Source organism: Numenius arquata, chromosome 10 (genome assembly GCF_964106895.1).
Source record: "Numenius arquata chromosome 10, bNumArq3.hap1.1, whole genome shotgun sequence".
NCBI lineage: Eukaryota > Metazoa > Chordata > Aves > Charadriiformes > Scolopacidae > Numenius > Numenius arquata.
The window spans coordinates 27253881-27278785 of record NC_133585.1 but is presented as its reverse complement, the minus strand read 5'-3'; the positions used below and the strand labels follow the sequence as shown (position 1 = coordinate 27278785).

The 24905-nt window shown below is 36.3% G+C and overlaps 1 protein-coding gene across 1 annotated transcript in view; it reads right to left on the bottom strand.

Annotated features, from left to right (window-relative positions):
• Positions 1 to 24601, bottom strand: part of TTC29 (tetratricopeptide repeat domain 29) — a 131737-nt gene extending 107136 nt beyond the window's left edge. The window contains exons 1-4 of the mRNA XM_074154874.1: positions 24592 to 24601; positions 21611 to 21707; positions 17827 to 17910; positions 3391 to 3614 (exon numbers count right to left, since the gene is read on the bottom strand). Of these exons, the coding sequence (XP_074010975.1) occupies positions 3391 to 3614; positions 17827 to 17910; positions 21611 to 21707; positions 24592 to 24601 (415 nt within the window). The remainder of the gene's footprint in view (positions 1 to 3390; positions 3615 to 17826; positions 17911 to 21610; positions 21708 to 24591) is intronic.
• Positions 24602 to 24905: the final 304 nt, after the last annotated feature.

Sequence of the window (24905 nt, the reverse complement as noted above, 5' to 3'; positions counted from 1 at the left end):
GTCAGACAAGGACGGGCTGCACCTTCAAACTCTCCCTCCTGCTAACTCACAGAACGGCACTGAGTAGGGGCTAGAAAGCTATGGCTCTTCAAAGCGATACCAACAACAGCCTGCCAGCACTCTATTATACCTTTCAAGGACAATTACACCTTTAAGTGAAATTACTCTGAGCAGTACAATCAGGCAGGCAAGCAAGCAATCGGACAGGCCATTCCATGGCCTCAAAAATATAACTTTCTTTTTTGAAAAAAACCCCAACGTTTTCATACACGTGCCAAGAAATAACTGTATACATCAAACACTGAGCTATGTAGATACATTGCTTTGGCATGTATCCTGCATTCTTCTGTAAAAAACCTGCAACTGTACATATTTAAACAGCTAAACGATCTCCTTTTTCTTTTATGCTACTGAGACCAGAACTAGTAAAAAGAGAGGTTAGTCCATGATAATGAAAGAAGATCAAGGAATAATTAGAAACAACTCAATTTTGAAGTCAGAAGCATTTACATTATTTCTATCAAAAACAGGCCAAATAGGAATGTAGTCAAGTATTGCCAATATTGCTGTCAGTGTTTTGGGGATAATGTTGTACCTAGGGCAAAATAACTCTGTCAGCTATTTTTCTGAGAAGCTGCAGGGATTAATGCTAGCTCTCTATTTTTAAATACTTGAGAAGTATCCAAATACAATGACAATGAGATTAAGTCGGACAGAAAAAAAAGAGATATTTTCTTTGCACACTGTATAGTATTGGTAATAGCCAATTAAAAATAAATAAAAAAAAAAGACTCCTGCATGATTTGAAGTTCAATCAAAATGTTCCACTGAAAATGAAAACAGAGTATTCACTGGCATATGTAAAGGTAAATGGTCTATACAATGTAATGCTGGTAAACAAAATGTTACTATTTTCAAATCCAGCAATAAAGAAAATAATCGGTCACTGATAACAGCCTCCACGTCGTGATGGATCGCGCTGATTCTGTTAAAGCAAACAATTTATGTCTTATAACTGCAAGCTATCAAAGAAATGAAGATATTAACATATTCCACAAATAAATATGGAAAAAGAATTAATACCTAGCTTCCTCTCTGCACTATAGTAATACCCTTAAAATGCTATTCTTAGGAGCAGCAGTTCTAAGTTACATTCACAATTAAGACAGCAACACTGTATGATACAAAAATATCAAGTAAGAAATAATAAATAACAGAAAAGAAAATTATCTACTGACACAGTAAGGGAAGTTTTGTTTTCCACTTACCACTTCAGTTTCAAAACAATCCCTTCATGAAGTTTAAATTAATCAAAAAACTTACAAGTCATGAAGATTTTTTTTTTTTTTCATAATTATACCAGCTAGTCTCTTCTTCAACACAACTGTTACCTCAGGAGAGCATACCTGAGACAGGTAAACTTTCAGCTAGTGACATCAGCCACACTGTGAAACTCTCAGTTTACAGCCCCAAATATTACTTTCAGCCTTTTAAGCTTGAACTGTGGTGGCTGACAAGCAAATGCAGGTCAGCTGCTGTTTTGCTACATCATGGTAAGTTCCAGCTGAGGAGAACTGCTGAACACTTCTTAAGTGGTGTCAACTGGAGTTGTCAGGAGATCATAAGCCAGAGCCCCAAGCAATTTGATTAGAATCAGAGAGTAACTGGATTACTGGAACTACTGAATGAGTATTTGATGAGCTGTATAATTCACATGTTATCTTCACAGCACTAATAGCTCTAACACCTGCAACATGAATTAGTATCCACCCCTTCACGTGCCAGGTGACTCAAGCCTCACTTAAAACAAACAAGAGATTTGTGCAAAGGTTTGCATTGAAACTGTTGAAAAAAATCAAAACTAACTATACCTTGATCTAGCAGTTCAGTAAAGATGCTTGCCAGCTCTATTGGCACATTTTATTATTTTCTCTTCTTTCATTTTAACCAACTCTAATGGGCAGAGCTGGGACGTGTTCTCTCCTAGAGGCAAGATGCAATCAGTCAGATAACTGGTGGTACCTTGTCTCTGTGAGAGGTGAAAGACTTACAGAGCCCAGAACACAATGAACATTGGGTTCAGTGAGAGAAAGGGTCCCTGCCCTTCATAGAGGCAGAAACTGCACAGTCAGCAGCATTTCGACTCTCTGGGAGCATGTTTGTCAAGCCTGTTGTCACACATCAGTCTGGACCACTGAAAAATATCACGCACTGAAGAAAGGCAAAATGCTTTCCTCAAGCAGCTGCAGGAAGCAGGCCCATCAAGATAAGCCATGTCTACTATTTTTTGAACATCAAATCTGCCAGGGCAATCCGAGCACAAAACTTCTCTCTTGTACTCCTGCAAGCTACTGGGGTGCCTAGTCAGGTTTTTGTCATACTCCAGGCAAATCTGAAGATTCCTTCCAATTATGGGCTGGCTAGACTTCCTGCCTAGAATTACAGTGAATCACACAAAGAAACACAACCTTTGGCTTTTGTAGTAACATAAACTAAACATTTTAATTTAACATTTTTTTAAGCACTGAAAGGGTTTTTTTGTTGTTCCTTTTGTAAATGAAGTTGTCTGTTTCTAAATTTCAGTCAAAAAGCTTAGATTCCAAACTCACAAGCTTTATTGTAGATTTTCATACTTGTAATGATCAAAATGCGACTTAAAACATGCCAACTAAAGTGAAATCAGCTAAGCTATGAAACAGGATTGCAGTTAGAGCTTTATCTGCCTCCATCCCTACAATTATTAAAAAAGGAGAGAGACAGAGCAAGTTATGTTACTATTCATAGTACAAGGAAATGATAAATATGAGTGCTTAGTAAATAGTAGGCAATAGAGAAAATACAGTAATTTGGAGTTATGTCTTCACTAATATCTAGTAATTCACAGGTGGCATGTTACATCCGTGTGCTGCATTTTATTTGACATGTTCACAATCCTTTTTAAGTCAGTCACAAATCCAAACACAGTTAGCAGACGGGGTATTTAATAAAATCAGATTTATAAAACTATTACTGCGTGAAACAGCATTTCACCTATTAAATTTTTCTAATACAAAACCAGCTACTCAAATCAATAAAGAAAAACAATAAATAATCAAACTATGAGAAAATAAGTGAGATGTTATCAAAGATATAAATACATCAAACATTTCTGATGAGATCATAACGCACTCTACATGTTTTTCCCTTATTTTTTTTTTCCTTCACAAACCCTCTTCTGATATCTGCAGCTCCTAATCATTTATTCTATAAATACAGCTTAGTTGACTAAGGCTGAAATGTGCTAAGATGCAGTAACGTTTCAAATTCATACATGAAACAATTTGGAAGCTTCCCCCAGGCACTGGCGGCTGTGGCTCCCGCTGCTCTTCTACCCACAATCCCCCCATTTACCTGCTCGCTGGGCTGCCTCAGCCCTGGTCAGGAAGTGGTAAAGCTGATCCAGCTTATCAGGCTGCTCCTCCAGGGACTTCCGCTGCCATATGGCTGACCCAGGCCCTGCAGCCTCCCTCAAGGCATTCCACTTCTGTATCAGAGTGAAGAGCTCGGAGAAGGACTTGTGATAACCCTGTCGCAGCATGTCTATGCAGATGTTCTTCTTGTATGAATTCCTGTTACTGGGAATAAGAAAGATAGATTTTAAGCCTTTAAACCTGTATTCTCTTCTCCACCTTACCAAATAAGTACAGATAACTAAAACAGCTTTCAAGAAGAGACCTCTGCAGTTCAGCAGCAGGGAAAAGGTATTTTTGCCTCCGCTCAAAAAGCATTCTGCTAAAATCTGATTACTAATGTCAGACCCTAGGGAAGTAAATATGGCAACAGTGAATAAATACCAATATATATATTGAAAACATGTTAAAAATACACTGGTATTCTTTAGCTGGTATTGGTAAAAAAGGCTGACTGATGGGGAAAAAACCCCATGTTTACTTCATGAAAACACAATGAACTCCTAGTTTGCTTTAAAACAGTGCACAGGGAAAAATGAGGCACATTCCACATATCAAAACAATGTATATGTTAAACAGTTTTGCTGTAGGATATGATGGCTTGGTTTAAAACGTCAAACAAATGCTATGCCAGAAACACAATCATTAGATATTATTTTGCTGCTGTTTAGCATATAACTTCAGCTAGAAGTGGTTTACCGATGCAAAAGTTTGGTAATTTCTCCCTAATTTTAAAATCAAATGATGCAATGATGAATTTATATCAAAGTTATCTCATTCATAAACTCTGATAAGATATACATATCAAGAAGTTGCGTAATCAAATATTCTCAAGAGGTATTATACCTTTTGAGGTATAATTTATGGAAATAATCAAAATATTTCTTTTATGTGGCATGAAACAATCATTGTGTTCTATCCTGGAGAAAACTATGAGTCCAATGGGACTGCCTGCAACACTCACGTAGAGATGTAAAGGTTTGCAGGCGCAGGTATCTAGTGTGAGAAATCAAACCTTTGTCCCAGTAAAACAGCAAGGACCCAGATGTGTTAATTTTATATTGTATATTCCATTAAGTTTCCAAACTGTTTTTAAGACTCTCTTTTCTGATTAAAATCAATTTAACTTCAAATTCTCAGCAGCTTTAAAATAAATATGGAATTCTAAAACCTGAGATTTATAGTGTATGTAATAAATTCAGATGACCTCATGCTAAACAATAGCCTAATGAGACTAATACTTCTACCTTAAGAAGAGCTACTGAGGTTCTTAAAAACTGATCTAAAAAACTTCTTAGCTAGATGTCAATGAAATAAACAACAATGTGAGATGCAAGAAGAAAATAATCTACATTATTTCCTATTTAATATGGTTACAATACAATCTATTAATTACTACATCGATAAACATTAGTCCTTCATACGTATTTCAGTACCAGTACACAAAAATAGTACAAAATCCTGATACAATTCAGACTAGACAGTACTGAATTTATCTTTAATATAGAAATAGATGTTTTTTGAGATTGATAAGCATACATTGTTCCCATAGACAAGGGAAAATATACAACTATTCTGTACCAGAATTTGCTACATTTATCTTAGGAAAGTAAATGAGAAATATCACAAACATTTAATTTTCCAGAATATGCTATATTTGTCATATATCAGATGCAAAGTATACAGCTTAAAAATACTGTAAAGCTATTATGTTAATACAGTGCAATGTAGGCTCTGTATATGGAATGCCTTCTTTTATCTGTTTTAAAATTCTATCTAATTAAAAAAAAAAAAGAAGAATATAGGTAAAAAATTCCTACCAACTTCCAAAGGCCTAGGACTAAATCCTACAGTAATATAACTCAGAGCAGTGGAATAACAATCTGTAGAGCAGACACACATACATGCATATTTATTTATATAATGTGATCTATATAAGCATATATGCATGCACACATTAGATTATTGGATGTATTAGAAGTACACAAGAAAGTACCGCCAAAAGATTCTAACAGTGACTAAACAAAATGTCATTCAGAAAACTATGTCCATTTAACCTGTTATTTTCTGTAGACTGATGCATTTTACTTGAAGTCAAAGCACATTTTCCCCACAAGACAGCACTATTATTAGCAAATCAATACAGGAAAACATAACATACAGTAAAATAGATCAGTTTCAAAAATTAGTATAAATATTCTTTTAATAAATCCCATCCCAATTAATAAAGACATTGAAATAGTGCTGAAGTAATCATACAGTACAGAGCACCTATTTTTCCCAGGCAAAGATAGCTGATTTTAACTCACAAGCAATGAAGCTATCTACTGTATAACCATTCAAATTTTAGAGGCATGAAGATAAAAGCTATCTCTCAGTTATACTTGAAAACAGAAAACACAAAGCGCAAAATAATAATACTCTTATTTCCTGAAGTTTCTATGATACATAAGCCACAAGTGACTGATCACACACAAACAATAAAATAGGTGTAGAAATGAATGATATTATGGGGATGAATGGTATTTGTGACACTTGAGAGACCTTGACACTGCAACAATTTCTGAAATTATTTCAGTCGAATGTTTTCAGTTATCAAAGTTCCAGATGAAAATGCCAGTGTCTTTTTTTTTTCCCAACAAACAGTGCTTTCCAACAGAGGAGTGACGCAAGTAAACTTTTAATGATATCTTGAGCTGAACTCAATCCTCAAAATCCTTTTCATACTGCTTTTTATGATGTCACATACAGCAGGTAAAATGAGAGCTTGAACAGAAATCTCATGTTTTATATAACCAAAGATTACTTTATTTCTAATATCAACATCAAAACCTGATACCTAATTAAATGTACATGACTTATTTTATAAAATCCGACTGTTAACAGTATGTTTCTACTACATTAATAAACTAGTTTACACTAAACCTTTTGAACCTTACTACCTAATAAATTATGATATATTATTAAACAAGTAAGCTTGTTTTTCTGCATTGCATCCGCGCCGATTTTAGGTTTCCTTTGAACAATTATGTTACTTCAAGAAGCAAAATGAAAAAAGACTGGCCTTTCATTAGGTTGAAGCAGAGGATGTTCCAAGAGGTTTAATGGTCTCTGGGGGCATCTACTGGAAATCTGGGAAACTGCAGCCAGGACATGTTAATCAGGCAGCTGTCAGTGCGGCGAGGAAGGGCTGCAGAACAAAGAAGGGCACCGGCACGGATCAAACGCGGGGCCCCCGTCGCTGCGAGCCCAGGCGCGGGAGATGCGCGGGGTTGCGCTCCCTGCGCTGCCACTGATACCGGCTTACGTTTCTCGGGACCACAAAAGCGCCGTGCCACAAAGGCGCGAACATCGCCTGCAAGCAATTACACCAGTCGAATTGGAATGAGCAGACCACCTTGTAATGCTGGCTGTGTTTAATTTTAAAATTGAACCTTGATAGGAATATAAACCTAAAGTCCTCTTTCCCCCTTTGAATGATCATGTGTGCATGCTGGCAGAAAAAGATTTCAGATGGATTTTTTTTAAAACAAATTATTTTTTAATGAACTCTGGTGCATATCTGTGTATTTATGGTTAAAACAAAGATACCAATTAATCTGTTTTTAATTGAAAGCGTATTTGTTTTATTTTTATAAACCCACGAAATTCAACAGATGAAAGCCGCAATAGTTAACACAAACATAGACGATGCTGAGAATTCACTGTTCCTGTGACTGTACACTCGTCTCTGTCATTACCAGAACCCTGCTGATGTTGCCACATATTTATTTACGCAGGTTGGGCAAAATGGTGCAATGAGGTCCACCGAGTGGGTCAGGCTGGGTATCATGCATCCGTCCTACATCATCAGTTACTACGATGCAGTATTTTATGCATGAGGTGCTGAAAAATTCTGCGCGCTTCTGCACGTCTGACACGGGGGGTGGGTGTCAGAAGAATTTTTAGCGCCAAATAAATAACCACCAAAAGTTCAAGTTCCCGTTTTAGCGGCACCACGCTATAGATGATGATTTCATGTAGTATAATATGACATATGTGGAAGCAGCTATTTATTGAATGTGTATCTGCAAGCCTGAAAAGGCATCACTATTGTTAATGCTGTGCTTTAAGCGTACCTGGATATTGCTACAGGCATTTTACTGTTCTTAAACTATACAGCTACTTAGATAATTTTCTTATGTGGATTTCTTTTACTATTATCATTGCTAGTCTAAAAAGATCTAGAGTCATGCTGAGGATTCACAGAAATCTGATTCTAATCTGCCTTTACCAGAGCAAAAATCACAAATACTATTCTTCAGTGAGGTTAATGAAATTACACTGTGGTTACAATCTCAAGGACCTTCCTATGTTATGGTATTGTACTTTTATAAGACTCTTAAGCAACGCTGGGAGATCAGGACAGTACCGTACTGCATTCCCCTTAAAACCCTGTACAACAAAGCTATTTGCCTTTAGCTATTCTACCCTTTAGCTGAAAGAGAGAGAAGAAAAAAGAAATTAAGAGGCCAAGATTAAGGCCTTAATTAGTAATTTGATGTTACAAATTATCAAAATAGTATAGCGTAACAGAATTATTTATTATAAGCTTAATTCTCCATGCCTCCTGTCTGGTGTGGTCAATTACAGACATGCAAAATAAGTGCAAAAGTTTAGTATTTTCAGATTACTTTTTTTTTTTTTTTAATATCTTTAGATTTTATATGATTTAATTAGTATTATAGGGTAATGCCAGCTGCTGATTACAATACAAGTGTACTGCAGCAATTACATTTTGTAAAGCACAAACCGGCATGGATTAAACAACGATAGTATATAAAATATTAAAGTGTACTTCCAGTGTAAAATAATTACTCTACCAATTATTATAATGTTTAAAAACTGTATTCAAATAGGTTTCATCCACTGGGGGTTTCCTTCTGCAGTCGGCAAGCCAATGACTGATACAAATGCCTTAGCTAAGGATCACAAAATTATGAAAAAATAATCAAGATATTTTTGCTTAAGTTTATTTAAACAAATACATTTCACTTTTTTCTCCCCACATTTCCTGTCTATAAATCTACAAGAAAGTTAAAATTACATGAAGTATGTAAATACTCAGCTACTTTGTGTTTAACCTATATGCAAACCCACACAGCATAAACAAGGAGACACCACAATTTCCTCACTAAAATTTGAAAAATATATGCATTAAGTAAAAACAAATATACTGTATGAAACACTAAAAAGCCAAGCATGCTGTAAGAATTTATAACTTCAGGCTGCTCTGCCTAGGAATCAAAACATGAATTATTGTTTAGTTATAGCTGGACAGCCAAAAACTGTTTGCAACACTGTTAGTGACCCACATCTAAAATAGAGTTAAAACTTCTGCAGGGCTTTGCAGAGCACAAAAAGCATTTATTAAAACACTTGGTAAATATGGAAGCTGAAGATTTGGCTATTGCATTCAGCGATGTTACGATCCAGGTTACAGTGGTATAAAACCACGTACTCACACTGTTGAAATCTACGTTGTCATGTGTGCAATCCACCGAAGTTAGGTACACAGCTAACTTGAAAATATATCCGAGTACCTGAGTTCAGTGTGAAAATTTATATACATAAGTACTTTGGTGAGTCAAGCCCTCAGTTGGTCAAGGTACTCACCACATTTTCACCACATACTGCTACTGATACAAAGCTATTTAACTGAATCAGGGCACAGCCCTCTTTAATCCTAGTTTAAAGACTGGCCATTTAAATACTTTTCTTTTAATGAAATATTTACTGGGTGGTAATATGTAATTGTAGACTGTAGTAATCTCATTAAAGAAAGATATGAAAGTATAGTAAATGCCATTAAGTAGTAATAGATGGTTAGCTTACACATCAGAATTTTTGATTACTAAGGCTGAGAATTAAATTATATTGGGGTGGGGTGCATGGTTTTTTAATTCCAAATTATAAAGCTGAAATAGCTAATGTCCTAATACAAAAAGCATAAAATCCACCAAACCCCCAAATGTTATAAAAAGAATTCCCTACTCTAAACAGTAAATAAAAAAACCTGTGTGATGATCTGCACATATCATAAGAGGGAAGAACGTCTACTTGAAATTGACTTTAGTTACAATTCAATTTTTTTTCAATAAGAAAAGGTTTATGGAGCTATATATTCAGAGCTATTAATAGAAAAATGAAAAGAAGTATATCAGAAAATAAATATAAAGGTACTTTATACCATATATAGGTACAACAACTTTCAGCATAAGTAATGCAGCATTTTCATCTACTGCCTCACAGTCTCTGACTGTTGTCAAACCACACTTTTACCTAAATCATGCAATTAAAGGCGGATGCATAACCTGTCAGTAGGATCCTGTAAAGAACACATACATTGAACTCGCTTCCTTTTGTTCAAAGCTACACTGCCACTTTAATACTACATAAAATGAAAAATTAATCAATTATAAACATCAAAGGATGACACAGAAAAAGTATTTTAAAATGAATGTAAGTACTGTAGTAATTAAGAATCCTCATTAACCCAGAAAATGGAAATATAAATTTAGCAATGAACTTTTGGAACATTCTGTCCCTAAACATAAATGCAAAGAAAGCACTGAAAATAAAGATAAAAGTGCTACTGTTATAAAAACGTTCTTCATACAGAAGAACACACAACTTCTGCACACACACCTGTGATTATTTCAAGCATAATCAGAAAAAAAACATTATCTTCATTAATCTTTCTGCTTTTCTTTCTAAATTAATTATGATCATTAACAAAAAGTAATTCCAACCATATTTTACGGACTATTATTTATCAAAATGAAGTATTTCCCAACTTTCCTCTTTTATTTCAGAGCTGACCTAATGGACTGAGAGCTAGAAATATCTGAGTTTGGAACCCTTTCCATTTGACTTGCGCGATATTGGAGAAGTCATTAAATGTCTCTGAAAGTTTCCTTCACAGTGTGCAAAATTACCTTTAGAAAAAAATAATAATAATTATTTACTTTCTGTGTCTTCTCAAGCTGATGCTATGAATTGCCAAAAAACCCTATACAAGGCTATGCATTCATTATACTATTGCCATGAACAATTCCCACAGTATTTTTGTGTTTGTTTATGATATCTCATTCAAGTCCCCAAAAGAACTTACTCAGTAATCCAAGGACAAATAGACCACACAGAGATTAAGAGGAAAAGAAAAAAGAGGATTTTACACAATTCAGCAGGATTCACTATGAGAATTATTAGGAAGTCATGATTGTACAAAGGCAAATTAGACTTTCTTTATTTCAGACTCTTTTTGTATGTTAGTGATGCTTCACCTTTATGGAGTGTTTTAAAAATAGAAGTCAGTTGTGTATTGCTTGTACATTATCTTCAGTACTAAATATTGTTGAACTATTGAGAAATGAAAGCACTAGAAAATCGTAAGACCAAACTTAGTAAAAACAACAAGTTACATAAAAAAAGAAAAACTTCAGCTCACTGTGTTCTTCTTTATTAAAGTATGTCATGTATTTTATCTTTGCAAGAGTTTGATGAGTTTTTGCAAGTAAAATTCTGTTTCCTCTATACTTGCTAATAGTCATGAGAATCTGTAGTTTGCACCTTCCCATTAAAAATGTATTGTATTTTTTGAAATTATTCACCCCGCCTTTTATCCAGATCATGTCTTTGAAAGGAGGAAGTAGATAATAAATGGAATAATTCATGATTTCCCATTAAATATGAAACTTTCTTTTGCAGAGTTTAGAAAATGAAGTTCTACATAATGTACAGAAGTTGATTAGAACTTTTTTTAACCTTTTCAAGAAAAACCTTTCACATTAAACAAAAGCACAGAGAAGTTTCTTTTGGAAAGGCAAGCCATTCACTTCCCACACAGTTCTGTTCTTTAGATCACTGCCTAATTACACTAAATAATATGTTTATCAGGCCTGGAATTCGCAGAGATAATTCATTTAACCAAAAAGAATGTGTGCCTCTAAGTGCTAAAATCTCTTTTTGAAAGTATAAACATTGAATCCTGGCCATGTCAAGCAAGATTGTTAGGAATTATTCAGACAGAAAAAAATACATATTTAAATAATATTGTGAAAGAAATTTAAAATTTATCATCTCGCTCAATAAATGACTTGTGCCATCTCCCGTTCCACAATCAGCAGGGAGTTTGGGATAGAGTGCCTTAATTTAAAATTTCTTTTACTATGAAAGGATACATTTCTTTGGTTCTGATTTACCCTTTTCCATAGTTTCTAGTATTTAAAAGTGAAGAAATATCCTCATAACATGTAAATGAGTTGACATAACATTCCACCAGTTCTCAAACAGAGTAATGTGAACAAAGAGGGTCATAAGGTGTTCACAGGTCATATCCGAAGATAGACATCAGCAAGAACAGCAAAATCTTCCTAGGACCTGAACATGAAAGGGGAAGAACGGTTTCCTTTGGCTGCTATGCCCTTCTTTAGCTGCCTTGAGCTCTCCTCTCTCCCTCGTCTTCTTATACACAGAAGAAATGGAAGCAGCTCAAATCAGCGCATCACTGCAAACAAGTACTGTGCAATCAAGGACCAAAATATAAGGGAAAAGGAGAATCTGCACCTACACATTTTCTCTCTGTGTCTGAAATTGCCTTTTCCAAGCTTTCTAGTAATAGCAGCTGCCCTGCTCCTTCCTTGCCTTAACCCCGCACCAACAAGATACTTTTCCTAACAGTTATTCTTGGCAGTGCCCCTCCCCTGTCTCTTGAGAGCTTCACTCCGTAACACAGAAATGGTCAAATCCACCTTACAACACAAAATTCCCAAGCCTTAATTATGCATGTTCTAACTGGGAAGTCCCAGTAAACATTTCAGGTTGTGAAAAAGAAAACATAGCAATATCATAAGCTGTCAATGAAAAAAGGTTCCAATCCATTTGTTGAGTAGAAGATTTCATAGGTCACTTATGAAGTCACCATACTAATTTATTTGGTCAAGGTGATAGCTACTAAAAAGTCTGGATTAATCAAAACCTCAATCAGCTATTTGTGCTTAGCTGCCTTAAAGAACTGGTCCATGAACACAAAAGATGAGAATCAGGACAAATAGAAAAACAAATATATCTAAAACTAAGTACCAAAACTCTCATGATTTAAATACCTTATAAACAGAGGACGAGATTAGAAGAAGCCTGGTCTAATAGTAGGGCTACCTAGTCCGTCATGGCTATGATGAAAATAATGAATAAAACACCCCTCAAGCTAGGCCCTCTCCTCTACATCAGCCCACAAACCCCATTCTTCTTCCTCAGTGGACTCCAAATCATCCTGACCACTCATCAGTGGAGGAAGTTTCTTCCTCTTTAGTCTTGGAGGACACATAGGGTTGAGTATTCAGAGACCAACTGGTAGAAGAAGTAAGGATGTAGGAAAGAAATATTTCATTTCCACAAACTTATCTTGAGTACTAACACTTAATCCTTCATTAATCGGCTGATATCTTTTTTCCTTAACTCTACCTAGCTGATACTGACACTGAAAACAGCAGAAATTTGGGGAAGAGAGTAGTAAATGATTTGTCCCTTTTAATTCTTGCCCTGAAGAATGGAAAAATAATTTTCTATCAGATGGCACTAACAGAAGATTTAAAATGATGCCAGGTCACGTTTGTTCTGCATTTGCCAGCTTCTTGTAGAAATGCTGCCTCAGGAATTAGTGAATGCAACTTTCTAAGACTTCTCCCTGATCCTTTTGACAGCTTTCAAAATTGAATAGTTCTCCAGTGTGGGATTCAACAGTAAATGTACATGTCTACATCTGAGCTGGTCTCTCTAAGCTCTCTATACAAGCAATGGAGAGAAATAGGTGCTTCAAATGTACAATTCACCTTATTCTAAGGCAGTTGTCTGAATCCTAAAAGGTGGGGCTCAACTAATCAAATTACCTGTTCTTAATTATTTCTTCTGATTATATGGGGTGATTAACCTAGTTCTCTGGATGAGTTAAACTTAGATGAAAACCCCTTTGGTCTTTTTGCAAAGAAGGACAAACGTTTATGGAAGTAAAGGACTGCTACTATATTCACCAGTCATCACTCCTAGAGCTAAAATATTATATTCCATCTTTCAGTATAAAATCTGCAAAGTAGTTTAATGGTTGATCTTCCCAGCATTAGCTGAGATAGCTGGCAATTGCTCTTGGGGTCACAGCCCCCCTGCAAATGAAAGCCTTTGCCTTTTTGCGTTCCAGATAATCTTGACGTGCACCAGCCTTCTGGTGAATTCTAAGCAGAACAATCCACTGTATCTCAAACACATCTGTTCAAATGTGTATAAGATAATCTTGCCTCCTGCCTGAAAGTCACAACAGAGCATGTCTTTACGGACACAAATTTATCAAGGCAAGCTTTCCAAAACACATTGATCCACCACACGCAAGACAGAAAACACAAATACATATTTCCTGCATATGTAGGTCAGCCCCTACCGTCTCTGAAAATAATTTAGATGTCATCTGACTATCAATGAGTCTTGAGTGAGGACATTAGAACTCTGTCATCCAATTCACAGAAATACATCTAGTAAAATCGCTAATTACTACTAAAAATTAATACTAAACAAAACTGTTCCTCTCATCAAAAAGATTTCAAAGTCTCTCTTTCTAGTCTTTAACTCTTTTTTGATGATGTAGTTGTCTTTGGACAATTTTCATTTGTATGAAGAGAGGGGAACTTTTACTTGATCTTTCTGGCCCTGACAAAAAGATCAGGAAACAGAAATGACAATATGAAATTCTGGTCCATCCTAGGCTCCAAACTCATTTGAAGATTCAACCCTGGAATCAATCTCTTGATACTAAATGCCTTACTTCACAGTTCATCAGGAACTTTCTGACTCTTAAATCAGTCATAAGGACAATTTTTAATTTTTACTGCAACCCGATTTTGAGCCATTAATGATTTGGTGAGTCAAGGCCAAGAACAGAAAGTATCAGGGAAAGCACACTGAAGGCCAGTGGAGTCATTCAACCTCCTCATAAGCTTACAAAAGCCTAATTCTGTGGCAGGAAAGCGGTCACATTCTGCATTAATGGGACTCTTTACTTTTTTTCCATTTCCAGCTTCTTACACCACGTTAACTTCTTATTTCAAGTTAAAGTCTTAGAGAAGGAAACAAAAGCAAAATCAATGAAAAAAACCAAAACAACAAAGCAATATCCTGTTTTAGTAGAATTAAAGCACTATCTTTCTTAAGCACTGTTTTTTCTTCCTCTTCTATCATATCACCCTGGGACAAAAAATTATTACAAATAAAAAAAAAAAGAAAAACATCTCCACATTTTTTCCCACAGAAAAATGAGATTATAACACAAACATGGAATTTAATGGAATTCTTCTCATTTGCTCACACTTGGAACATTGTACAATACTGTATAATAGAAGGATAACTGCAACCTTTTTTTTCCCTTCAACTATGAAGAAATGAGCTTATCTTAATTTTAAAAATATTGTGAAGGATACAATTTTAGGGAACAGCTTTAAAGAACACTGCTTGTTTCCATAAATGTGATACTACCTATACACTCCTTTATTTAGGATGTAATAAATTTGTTATCTGCCTAACACGCACCAAAAAAAATAAAGGATGTTTAATATTAAGCAGGAGTGTGGCTACAATAATTTGTCTTGACAAAATAATGACTGACTTATCAAATTAACCTCCATATTAAACCAAAGTACAGATATTTAGGTGGCAAAAGAAAGATATCCTGTCCTTAAGTGCAATAATTACTTCTGGAATTGAAACAATATTAAAAAAAAACTAATCAGCATATTATAAGCCATTTCTCACACTTTTAAAAATAAAAACATCAGTTGTCAGCTGAGACATACAAAGCATAACTGATTTCAATAAGATCATTTACAGATATGGCATTGCCTTTATAAATTGGTTTAAAATTACAGTTGATGCATTTAGTTTTTTATAACTAGATTAGCCTAGTATTATTATAACTGTGTAGTTATAATAATGTACTGCTAGTTTGTTACCATTTGTTTGCTCTCAAATGATTGTATCATGTTTATGGAACAGCATTAGTAAAATACATACTATGGAAATTTTGTAACTGCTGAGCAATTAGCAAAAGGTAAATTCTAAGAATAATTAAATACACAGAACATGAATGTAATCTTTTAAAAGATATACTTAAAAAAACTCCACAGAAATAAACCAGAATACATATGGTATTTCAGTTTAATCTTCTAAGAGGCTTTGATAACTTTGAAAAACAGCACACTACAAAATAGTAAGGAAACACCCCATTTTGTGCAGGTATTCCAGACGAGATGATAAAATTCTCACTTCATTGTGGATTTGCTTGCTGGTTTCCTTTTCCACAACCTCCAGACGCAGTGTTTGGATATAAAAAGAAAAATTGTATAGGAGGGTTTTGAGGTTTTTGTGTTTTGTTTTGGTTGGTTTGTGGGTTGGTTTTTTTTCAATAGCAGTAAAAGGCTGACCTGATCAAATCAGAGCTGTAAAATGCTCTTTGAAGCCCCAAGGCCCTCCTAAAATAGCAGTGGCTTCCTGTGTAATCACAGAGAGAACACTTCTGTCCCTAGCACGGTGTGTGTACTGTGGAAATCCACTGGGGCTAAAGACTGAAACAGCTTCACTGGGAAGGTAAGTCAGGCTGTAATAATTGTTGTAGCGTAATGACTACAGCAACACTGCATAGCTGGTACGGAACTAGGGTGACAATCAGCGAATGCACTTATTTCTGTTCTTCCTCCCTGAGGTCTGATACTTCTGCCCCCCTCACAGAGCAACTATGCTACCCTTAATTCAGGGGACAGGACCTCTGTCAACACAGCATTTGCTCGGGAAGGGTGCGTTCCTTATGTTGGTCCAGCTCATGCTGAATGTGACCAAGTCACAGACCAAACTTAGTTTCCTTCTCTTTAAGCAGGAAATATTTAAACCAGCTATGACAGCTAGCACAATTAGTGTGACAGCATGATCAAAGGTAACTGTCCCGCATCAACCATGTGTACTCACAGAGCAGTAACATGGCACTTCCCACTGCCTCACCTAACTCACTTCCCTGCAACTGTCAGGCTGCTCTCTCCCACAGACTGTGACCATGATAACAGAGACTCTCCTACAGAAACAAAGGAACACGTTGAACCCTAGGATGACATACTGAGAAAGTCCTGCCCAATCCCACCATTGAACTAATCTTTAGTCCACCATCTTTGAACCTAGTCTTAACTCAAATAAAAGAAGTGGGGCACAAGGTTGCTTTAAACAAATTGCTCTCCTAGACCATCAGACCAGATACGTTATAGTCTTTGTATTGACAGAACACTTACTAGCTTTATCGTGTCACCATTGTAAAAATAAAGGTGAATCGGACATGTATCACAGGAAAGGAAAGTGTGTCTGTTGGCTGAGTATTCTATGATATGGTTTTAGGACACTGCTAAAGTTATTATCCCTCAACTCAAATTTAGTAATTTTCTAGATTTTAAGTTGAAAGTTTTTAGGGAAGGTTTGCAGATACATTCTTAGGCTAGGAAGCAGAAAAGCAGCATGTTTTGCAAGAAACTAGCTGGTCGAATTCCTGTCTGATTGATAGAATGTTCTTTTGCTGCAAGGGTAATCTTGCAATATTAATTGTTAAGGTGCCTAGAGCCCTTGTATATGCATCTTTTTATTATTTAAATATTGAAATAAATAAATTATCTCACTTAAGCAACCAGCAATTCAGATTTGTTAGAATTCTTTCATTAATTTTGATGGTGCTGAACCCCAGATCTGTTAAAGAACTCCAGAAGAATAAGTCAGTTATAGTCTCTTGTAACTTCTAAATGTAAATACCTCGGCTGTAAGAAATCAAAAGTTATCTAGATTTCTTTCATTCATTGGGTTTTTAAATAACTAATGGTGTATTAAATGCTTTACCGCAGAAGTCACCACTTGGGCTTGGCTAAATAATAATTCAAAATTACAAGAACGTGTATGTCGATATGCTAAGCTTCCACCCCAGAGGAGATATTTCACAGAGGCTCAGAAAAAAAAAAAGGAAAAAAAAAAAAGCAGCACAATTTCAAATATAATTACTGACACAATCTTAACAATAATGTTACAAAAGTGATATAATACTTTAGTAAATATAAAAATTAGTAAAACTAAGGAGTTAAATGCTTTGATATATTTAAGATCAGGAGAAATGAACCATCATTATTTAATATCAACTTCAATTTTTAAATGCCAAGTTCCACTAAAAATGGTAGGGCCTAGGGAACTTTAAATTTAAATGATTATGATGACTAGAAACAAAGGAAACAATAAACTTATGGATGTTAAAATGCCTCAAAAAAAGCCAACTTACGCAGCAGCTTCTTGTTTTGACAGCCCTTTGATATTCTTCGCCAAATAATCATCTATGCCATCTTTGTCTTTGATCAAATGAATCCTAAATTTAAATGAAAAAAATTAAAAGAAACACTGTGAGGTGCTAACATAGACTTCTGCAGCATGTATAATACATTAGCATTGCCAAGTAGAGCTAAAAACTGAAATATTGACAAAGTAATATATCAGACATTCTATAAAAATATACAAATATCTTTTTAATTTTTTGGTCTCTAACTATTTCAAATCTTTATTTCTGAAAGAAAACAGAGTTGGTATTAGCTTTCAAGGACCTAGTTATCTAATATTTCTGTCTAAACTAGAAGAAATTGTGTATTAGCTAAATAAATAATAATTGATTAAGCTATCCATTTTAAACTGTTTTCTAAATCAGAACCGTTACATTTTTGCATTATCAGTATGGACCAGAGTGGTCCCATCTATTTTGTATTTAACTTTTTCAAAATTAAAAAAAAACAAAAAATCTCAAACCCAAGCCAAAATATTTTCCTTAGTGCAATGCAGACTTTAAATACTGCTCTCAGCTATCCACAGTTTGAGCAGCATATTGCAAAAGGTGAAGGCTAAGAGGGTAATTCAAAGGGCATTAAAATAAACAGCAAATTCCAGGATGCATGGATCTAATTTTAAAATTTGAACTGTACATCATTTCACCTTTCACTTGAGCCATCATGTCTTTGCATCTCCGCTCTGATACAGAAGAGATGCCTTGAATTTTAAAGGATAATATGCACTTACTGACCATAAATTGTATTTAAATAGATTCTGATATCCCGACTGTACAGGATATTATCTTTATAAAAATAATGTGAATTTATTTTTATTCTTCTTTAAAAGAGCACAAAGATTGTCTGGTTAATCACTGAAAGATAAAAGAAATTCAACATTAGTGCTCCACATAAATCTATTACTTTCCTCTGTCTGTATTACACTGCTGTCTTTCATTACAGTAGTGAGAGTAAATTCTTTTCGTAATGTTAGCTAATATAAGCGTCATGCTCCTTATTGTTCTGAGACTACCAAAGACACTTCATGAAGTTCATTTAAATGAAAACAAAACAGCTGAGCAATGTAGAGCTATTTTGACATGTCTGTATTTAAAACAATGTAATAGTGAAAACTTCCGGCACAAATAGGGCATTTAAATTTGTTCCAGAATTTACTACTACTGAGCTGCACCAATAGAGGTTTGTGCTTTCAAGCTGCACATAACACAATCCATATGAGTTGCTGCTGACCATGCAAAATGTACACCTTATGGATATTGCTATAAAAATTCAGTTATAGTCAATACCAAAAATACAATCACTACCAAAATTTTCACTATTTCACAAAAAGAGTCACAATTTAGGAAGATACATAATGTCATTAGTATAATGAAGATAAGGTAATTATTGTATATTTCAAACGGATGTAAAACATCAATATACGATAGGTTTATATGAGGTAACAGAAAAAATGAAAAATAGCATCTCTGGGTAATTAAATATAAAGTATTCAGTAGACAACACAAAAAACCCTGACTGGCCTTTTTACTTTAAGACTGCAAAAATGAGCTTTCTGCACATCAGTAGCCTATAGAGAACACACCAGATATGGGGAGAGGGGGAGCCCAAACCCCCAGACTAAAACAAGCAAATTCCTAGGCATCCCTATCAGCTTGCTGCAATTTAATCCACACTGCAGTTAAAAATCATCTCAAACTGGAACAAAGGGAAGCCTGATGCCTTCTCATTATCTTCTCAAAGTATTTTAATAAAAAACAATCAGGGGAAAAGCCCATAGAATAATTTACAATTTAAAATGTCACCTGCCTTATAGTTAAGATATAAATGTCTGAGTTCTGCTCTAACCTAAAGACAATTACAGCCAAGGGGAAAAAAAAACAAGCAACAACTTGCAAACCAATTACTGTTTACACAGGTCTGCATACCTGCAATACAAATACGGTCATACATCATAAAGAATTTAAGTTACTAAAATAACTTATCCTGGCTGTTATTATCAATGATGTTAATGTAGCAATAACACAGAAAAAACAGGCAGATGATACATAGAAAAAAAAAACACAGTAGAAAATTCCATCAACTCAAATGATCATTACTTTAAAAAGTCTTGTTATATACAATGAGAATTAAAAACAATAAAAGCAATTAATGTGAAGAACTGAGGTTGTGACTTGGAATAGACATTGTTTCTTAATAGAGAAATGAGGTGAGGATGGCACTGGCTAAAAGGCATTGTTTCTTTTCTTCCAGAAGTTGCCACTTGCTTTTCCTAAACTTTTTTAGTCCTATTTCTCCAGTGTTTCCATGATGACTCACTATATTTCATAAATAGTTTATAAAAAAGGTCTACTTCACCTGTAAATTGGCTCCTATTTAATTTTAAATCACTCACTTCTGAAAGACAAATGTATTTTAATCCAATGGTCACCTATCCCAGAGTTAACGTTTTACACAACGCACTCCAATAACTATTTCTGTTACCAGTCTACGCAGCAAAAAAAATAGATACTGATATTTTTCCTAGAAATAAACTTTATGATAAATACACCTAGCTTTTCAATCAAAGAACAGAATAAAGTTGCATAAATGACCAAACTCATTTGCACCTAACTTTCTATCCCCACTGCCTATTCTGTTAACTCAGACTCCAGTTTTCTAAAAATTTCCTACCAAAGAAAATGGCAGAGCTTGTCTTGCTCTACTCAGTAGGCATCTACAGCATGGTTTCAACCATTACAAATTAAACATTTATTTTCTGCAAATAGGCACAACTTCTATGGAACTGCTGCAGAATTATCTTCTTGAACATGAAACTCCCCAAGTAAAGGGAAAAATCAAGCCTCCCAGCTCTGCGGTGAGTTCTCCAGCAATGCAGCTACTGGAAAATGTGATGGCTGCAAAACATGGCTCCAGCCAAAAAAAGATTAAAAAAAAACCCAAACAACTGTAAGACATTACTGCATATCTTTATTCTATAAGTGTGTGAGAGGACATCCCTCAACATGAGCCTCTCAGAAAGACTAGACCCAAGGATACCATGTTTCTTGATTTTTACTGCTTTTAGACAAGGACAAGCAGCTGCTGAACTGAGATGCCCCAGACCTTTCAGGGAAAAAAAAAAACAAAAACCCAAACCAAAAACCAAAAAAAAAGAAGAGGAGGAAGAAGAAAATAATCATAGTTCTTTCTGAAATGGAAGGAATTTCAGAAACAGAGCATAGTGGGGAAGAGTAGAAGAGTAGTATCTGAGAGACAATAATGTATGGATCCAAGTAACTAAAAGGAGAAATGAGTACAACGGAATGGAAAGCCATGTAGTCATGTGCCCACATGAAGAGGCCTTGAAAGTATTATGGCGCTGTTGTTAACTCTCTGTTATTAAGTACACAATAATGTTTTTCAAGCCAGTTTTATAAATGTCATGCTTTTTCATCCAAATAAGTACATTTTCAATGACCTACATTTGTATCAGTGCTAAATGGAAATAACTTCCTATGGCTCTTGAAGGGGTTTTGAAAAATTAGATAACATATCTACCTCAAACAGAACACATTTCCTATTTCGTTTTTTTTCCCCTTTTAATTATGAAACTTTCCTAAGAGAGAATTTCCTTGCCTCTGATTTTTGCAGTTTTAAATATTGCAAAAAAGCAAACATAATTTGCCCCCTCGGCATAACTGATTGAAGCTATTCACAGTAAAAATGATACTCTGAAAGAAAAGAGGTACATACCTTGCAAAGTCCAATGAGGGGCAAACAGCCTGTTCCATGAACCTGGGATGCTCCCCTGGGCTTTGTAGGATTGCTTGAGGCAACACATTCATTTTAACTAAAACAAAGAAACAAAACCAACTTTGCTTGAAACAATGTCTTCACAGCGATGTGGTTTTTTTATCCTTCTTGTGCTGTTTCCCAGTCAACTCTCTTATTTCCAGTGCACTACATGTAAAACCGGATTCCAGGTCCACACACATCTTTTCAGGCCTCAGCAATACTTCTGTAGGACATAATGCATAGGAATGGTTGTGACCACACTTTCAACATTTTTTTCTCTTTCACTGGAGCACTTTTCACTTGCACAGGGACAACTGATGCAGGGATCTTACTTGCATATGATTCCCTGTGCTTCCTCTAGCTATCTAGGTCCAAGTATTAATAACATTTTAAGTTAATATGTAAGGTGGGGAAATGATTGAACATGCTGCAACAACAGGCACTGTATTAACATTTGAAATACATAACCACAATAGTAACAATCTTTTGAATAAAAAATGTAAGTAATGCTATACTTACAACACAGGGGTTTACTTAAAACAAAAGCCGAAAGCCTCACAGTTAGTAGAATCGTCTAACTCATCATTTTGAAGAACATAAATGCTAATAGGACTTTTTTGTCACAAAGAGCTACTGTGTTTTTTCCCCAAGTATTCAGCCTACACTTCCTACCATTAAAGTTTCAGCTGCCAGTTCCTTCATTTTGCATGTCTGTGATCTGAGGACGTTAGCAGCAGGAGCACCCTTACTTTTAAATTTGGTTTAATGTAGTATTGCATGCCCTGCTGGTAGGCCTCAAGGCACAAACTTTTAATAGGGATGGGAAAACAGAATATAAGGGGGGGGAATTTAACTATTTGCTACATTTAGTGAAAGGAAATTTATTTTACAGGAAATAAGTGTTAGATATGAATGAACTTGATACTGAATGATCAGCGTCACACTAGCAGATATTTTCTATATTAGCCTTTCTGGGATCAAAAGCCGTTTCATTGATGCAATATTTTGCTACAGTTCTGGTGAAGTAATTTTTTTAAATTGTGATACTTAGAATGGAATGACAAAGACAATTATAGGTTGAAAATATGACAGGATATGATATTTCCCCTAAGTCATTCTTTTAGGGCTTAGTACTAATGATAACATTTGAAAGAAAAAAATATTATTTATAAATAAACTAATCTACAATCAGAGGCAGCAACATTTTACATGAGTGTATAAGGGAAAAAGAGATCAATAGAATAAAAACATATGGGTAATTCATCACTATAAAAGATTATACTTCTTATAGGGAATGACAGGTTTCTATCCAGAAGCAATACAGAAAGGAAAATATCTTTTTAGAAAGATGCTATTCAGTGAGAAATAGTAATTAAACTTTGGAACAACAATACTGAGAGAAGATGCAAACCTTTCTACAAGCCTCTTAGTTTTGAGGTATTAGGTGAGAACAAGCAAACAGACCACATCTTAATGGCAGCTGCTGAATTTGGCAAGGCAGCAGAGTTGATCATCTGCAGCTGTGGGGCAGAAAAGGCTGGGGGTGGGGGTAAGCAGCCGAGAGGAGACCCTCAAAGCCCAGGTAGAGCCACTTCAACCATGAAAAGTTATGGACAGGCAGGTGTACTTTGTAGCATGCTATAGGTCTCAGACTGCAGGTTGCACCCACGTAGGACCTGGCTGGAGCATACAAGAGTTCCTCGCTGGCCCACACGGTCCAGGTTCCCACCACGCAGAAATCAAGTATAGGATAAGACAGCTGGCATACACACAAGTCTCACACCAACAGGAGGCACAGACACAGACTTTTTTCAGAGTCCATTACTGCCTCACAAGGACTAAAATTATTTCCCTGACTCCTATTTCAAACTCAAAGCTTGAGAATGAAAAAAACAATCTGCTTCATAATAACAATTTATTTCTTATTTTAGAGGTGGGAGGTTGCTTTCACTGTGAAACGGATGGTGTTTTCCCCTCATTTCCAAGGTAAATGTAATCTTTACAGGTAAATTACAACCACAGGGACACATGACAGAAGCTATCAGCAACACATCCTTCTGAAATGGGTGCCATTATATTAATTTAAAGACAGCTAACCCCTTTACTCCTTTATTATAAGGCCCAAGCCCCATCTCATTTACATAATCAAACACCCACAGAATTCAGCAAAAGACAAGGCAGCACAGTTTGTTTCTATGGAAGTGCTGTATTTAATGACGTGATCAAGAGAATCTCCCCACAGGCTGGAATCGCTCCAGCGTGCATTGAAGTTGAAGGTAAAAGCCCAACTTAATCTAACTGCCTTTTCTGGCACGTTTTAGGAAACCTGTTCTCCTCACCTAGCTCTTCCCACACAATTTCTGAGGCACATATAAGCCTAACTCGAGGGTGAGGGTTTCCCAGCAAGGGGAGCAGCCTAGGAAGTGGGCATGGATACATCCACCTGCCTTTGTGGATGTATTTGCTGCCAACATGAGGTGCTACTCAGCACCTCATAAAATAGAAGGATGTGTGGCAGGACAGACTTACAGCCACGCCACTTTATGACACTGAAAGTGCTGATATGATTGATTTAAAAAAAAAAACCAATAAATTTTTTAAATCTATTGCCAGCATGATAGGTGTAATTTGTTCCAGGTAACCTGTAGAAGGCCGTGGCCTCAGCTAGCATTTGGTTTTAAGGCGCTCAACCCACACTCTGAACCTCCTCTGGCCCTGTGACTGTCCCACCCGGGCTGTGAGAAAATGGCCGCCCTTCCCTGCCTCCTGGCCCTCACCCACCACTACCCAAGTACACTTCACACCCCACCACCACCCCCCACGTATTAACCACCCCCATATGCTACATACCCTGAACCCTTGGCTCTGGTACTGCCTCAGCCCCTAAAAAACATTAAGTATATATACAAATAGTGGTTGAGCTTTCCAGGGAAACGGACCTCTACTCATGGCGCAGCTGCAGGATGAGGCCTTCACCCGGCGTTCAACGGCTCCCGTTACTCAGGGCCCAGCGGGTGGGGAGCCGGAGGCGGCCGGTGGCGTTCGCGGCCCGCGGCGGCTCGGCCCCGCTGCCGCGACGCTCCGCATCCTCGCCATAGCGACGGGGGCGGGCGGCGCCGAGGGCCTGGCCCCCGGCCCCGCCGCCTTCCCCGAGGCCGGCGTTCCCAGGCAGCGCCGCCCGCTTGTGGCCACACCGGGGCGAGGCGGCTCTGCCCTCGGGCTCTGTGAGGCGGCCGGCCGCCGAGGCGTGAGG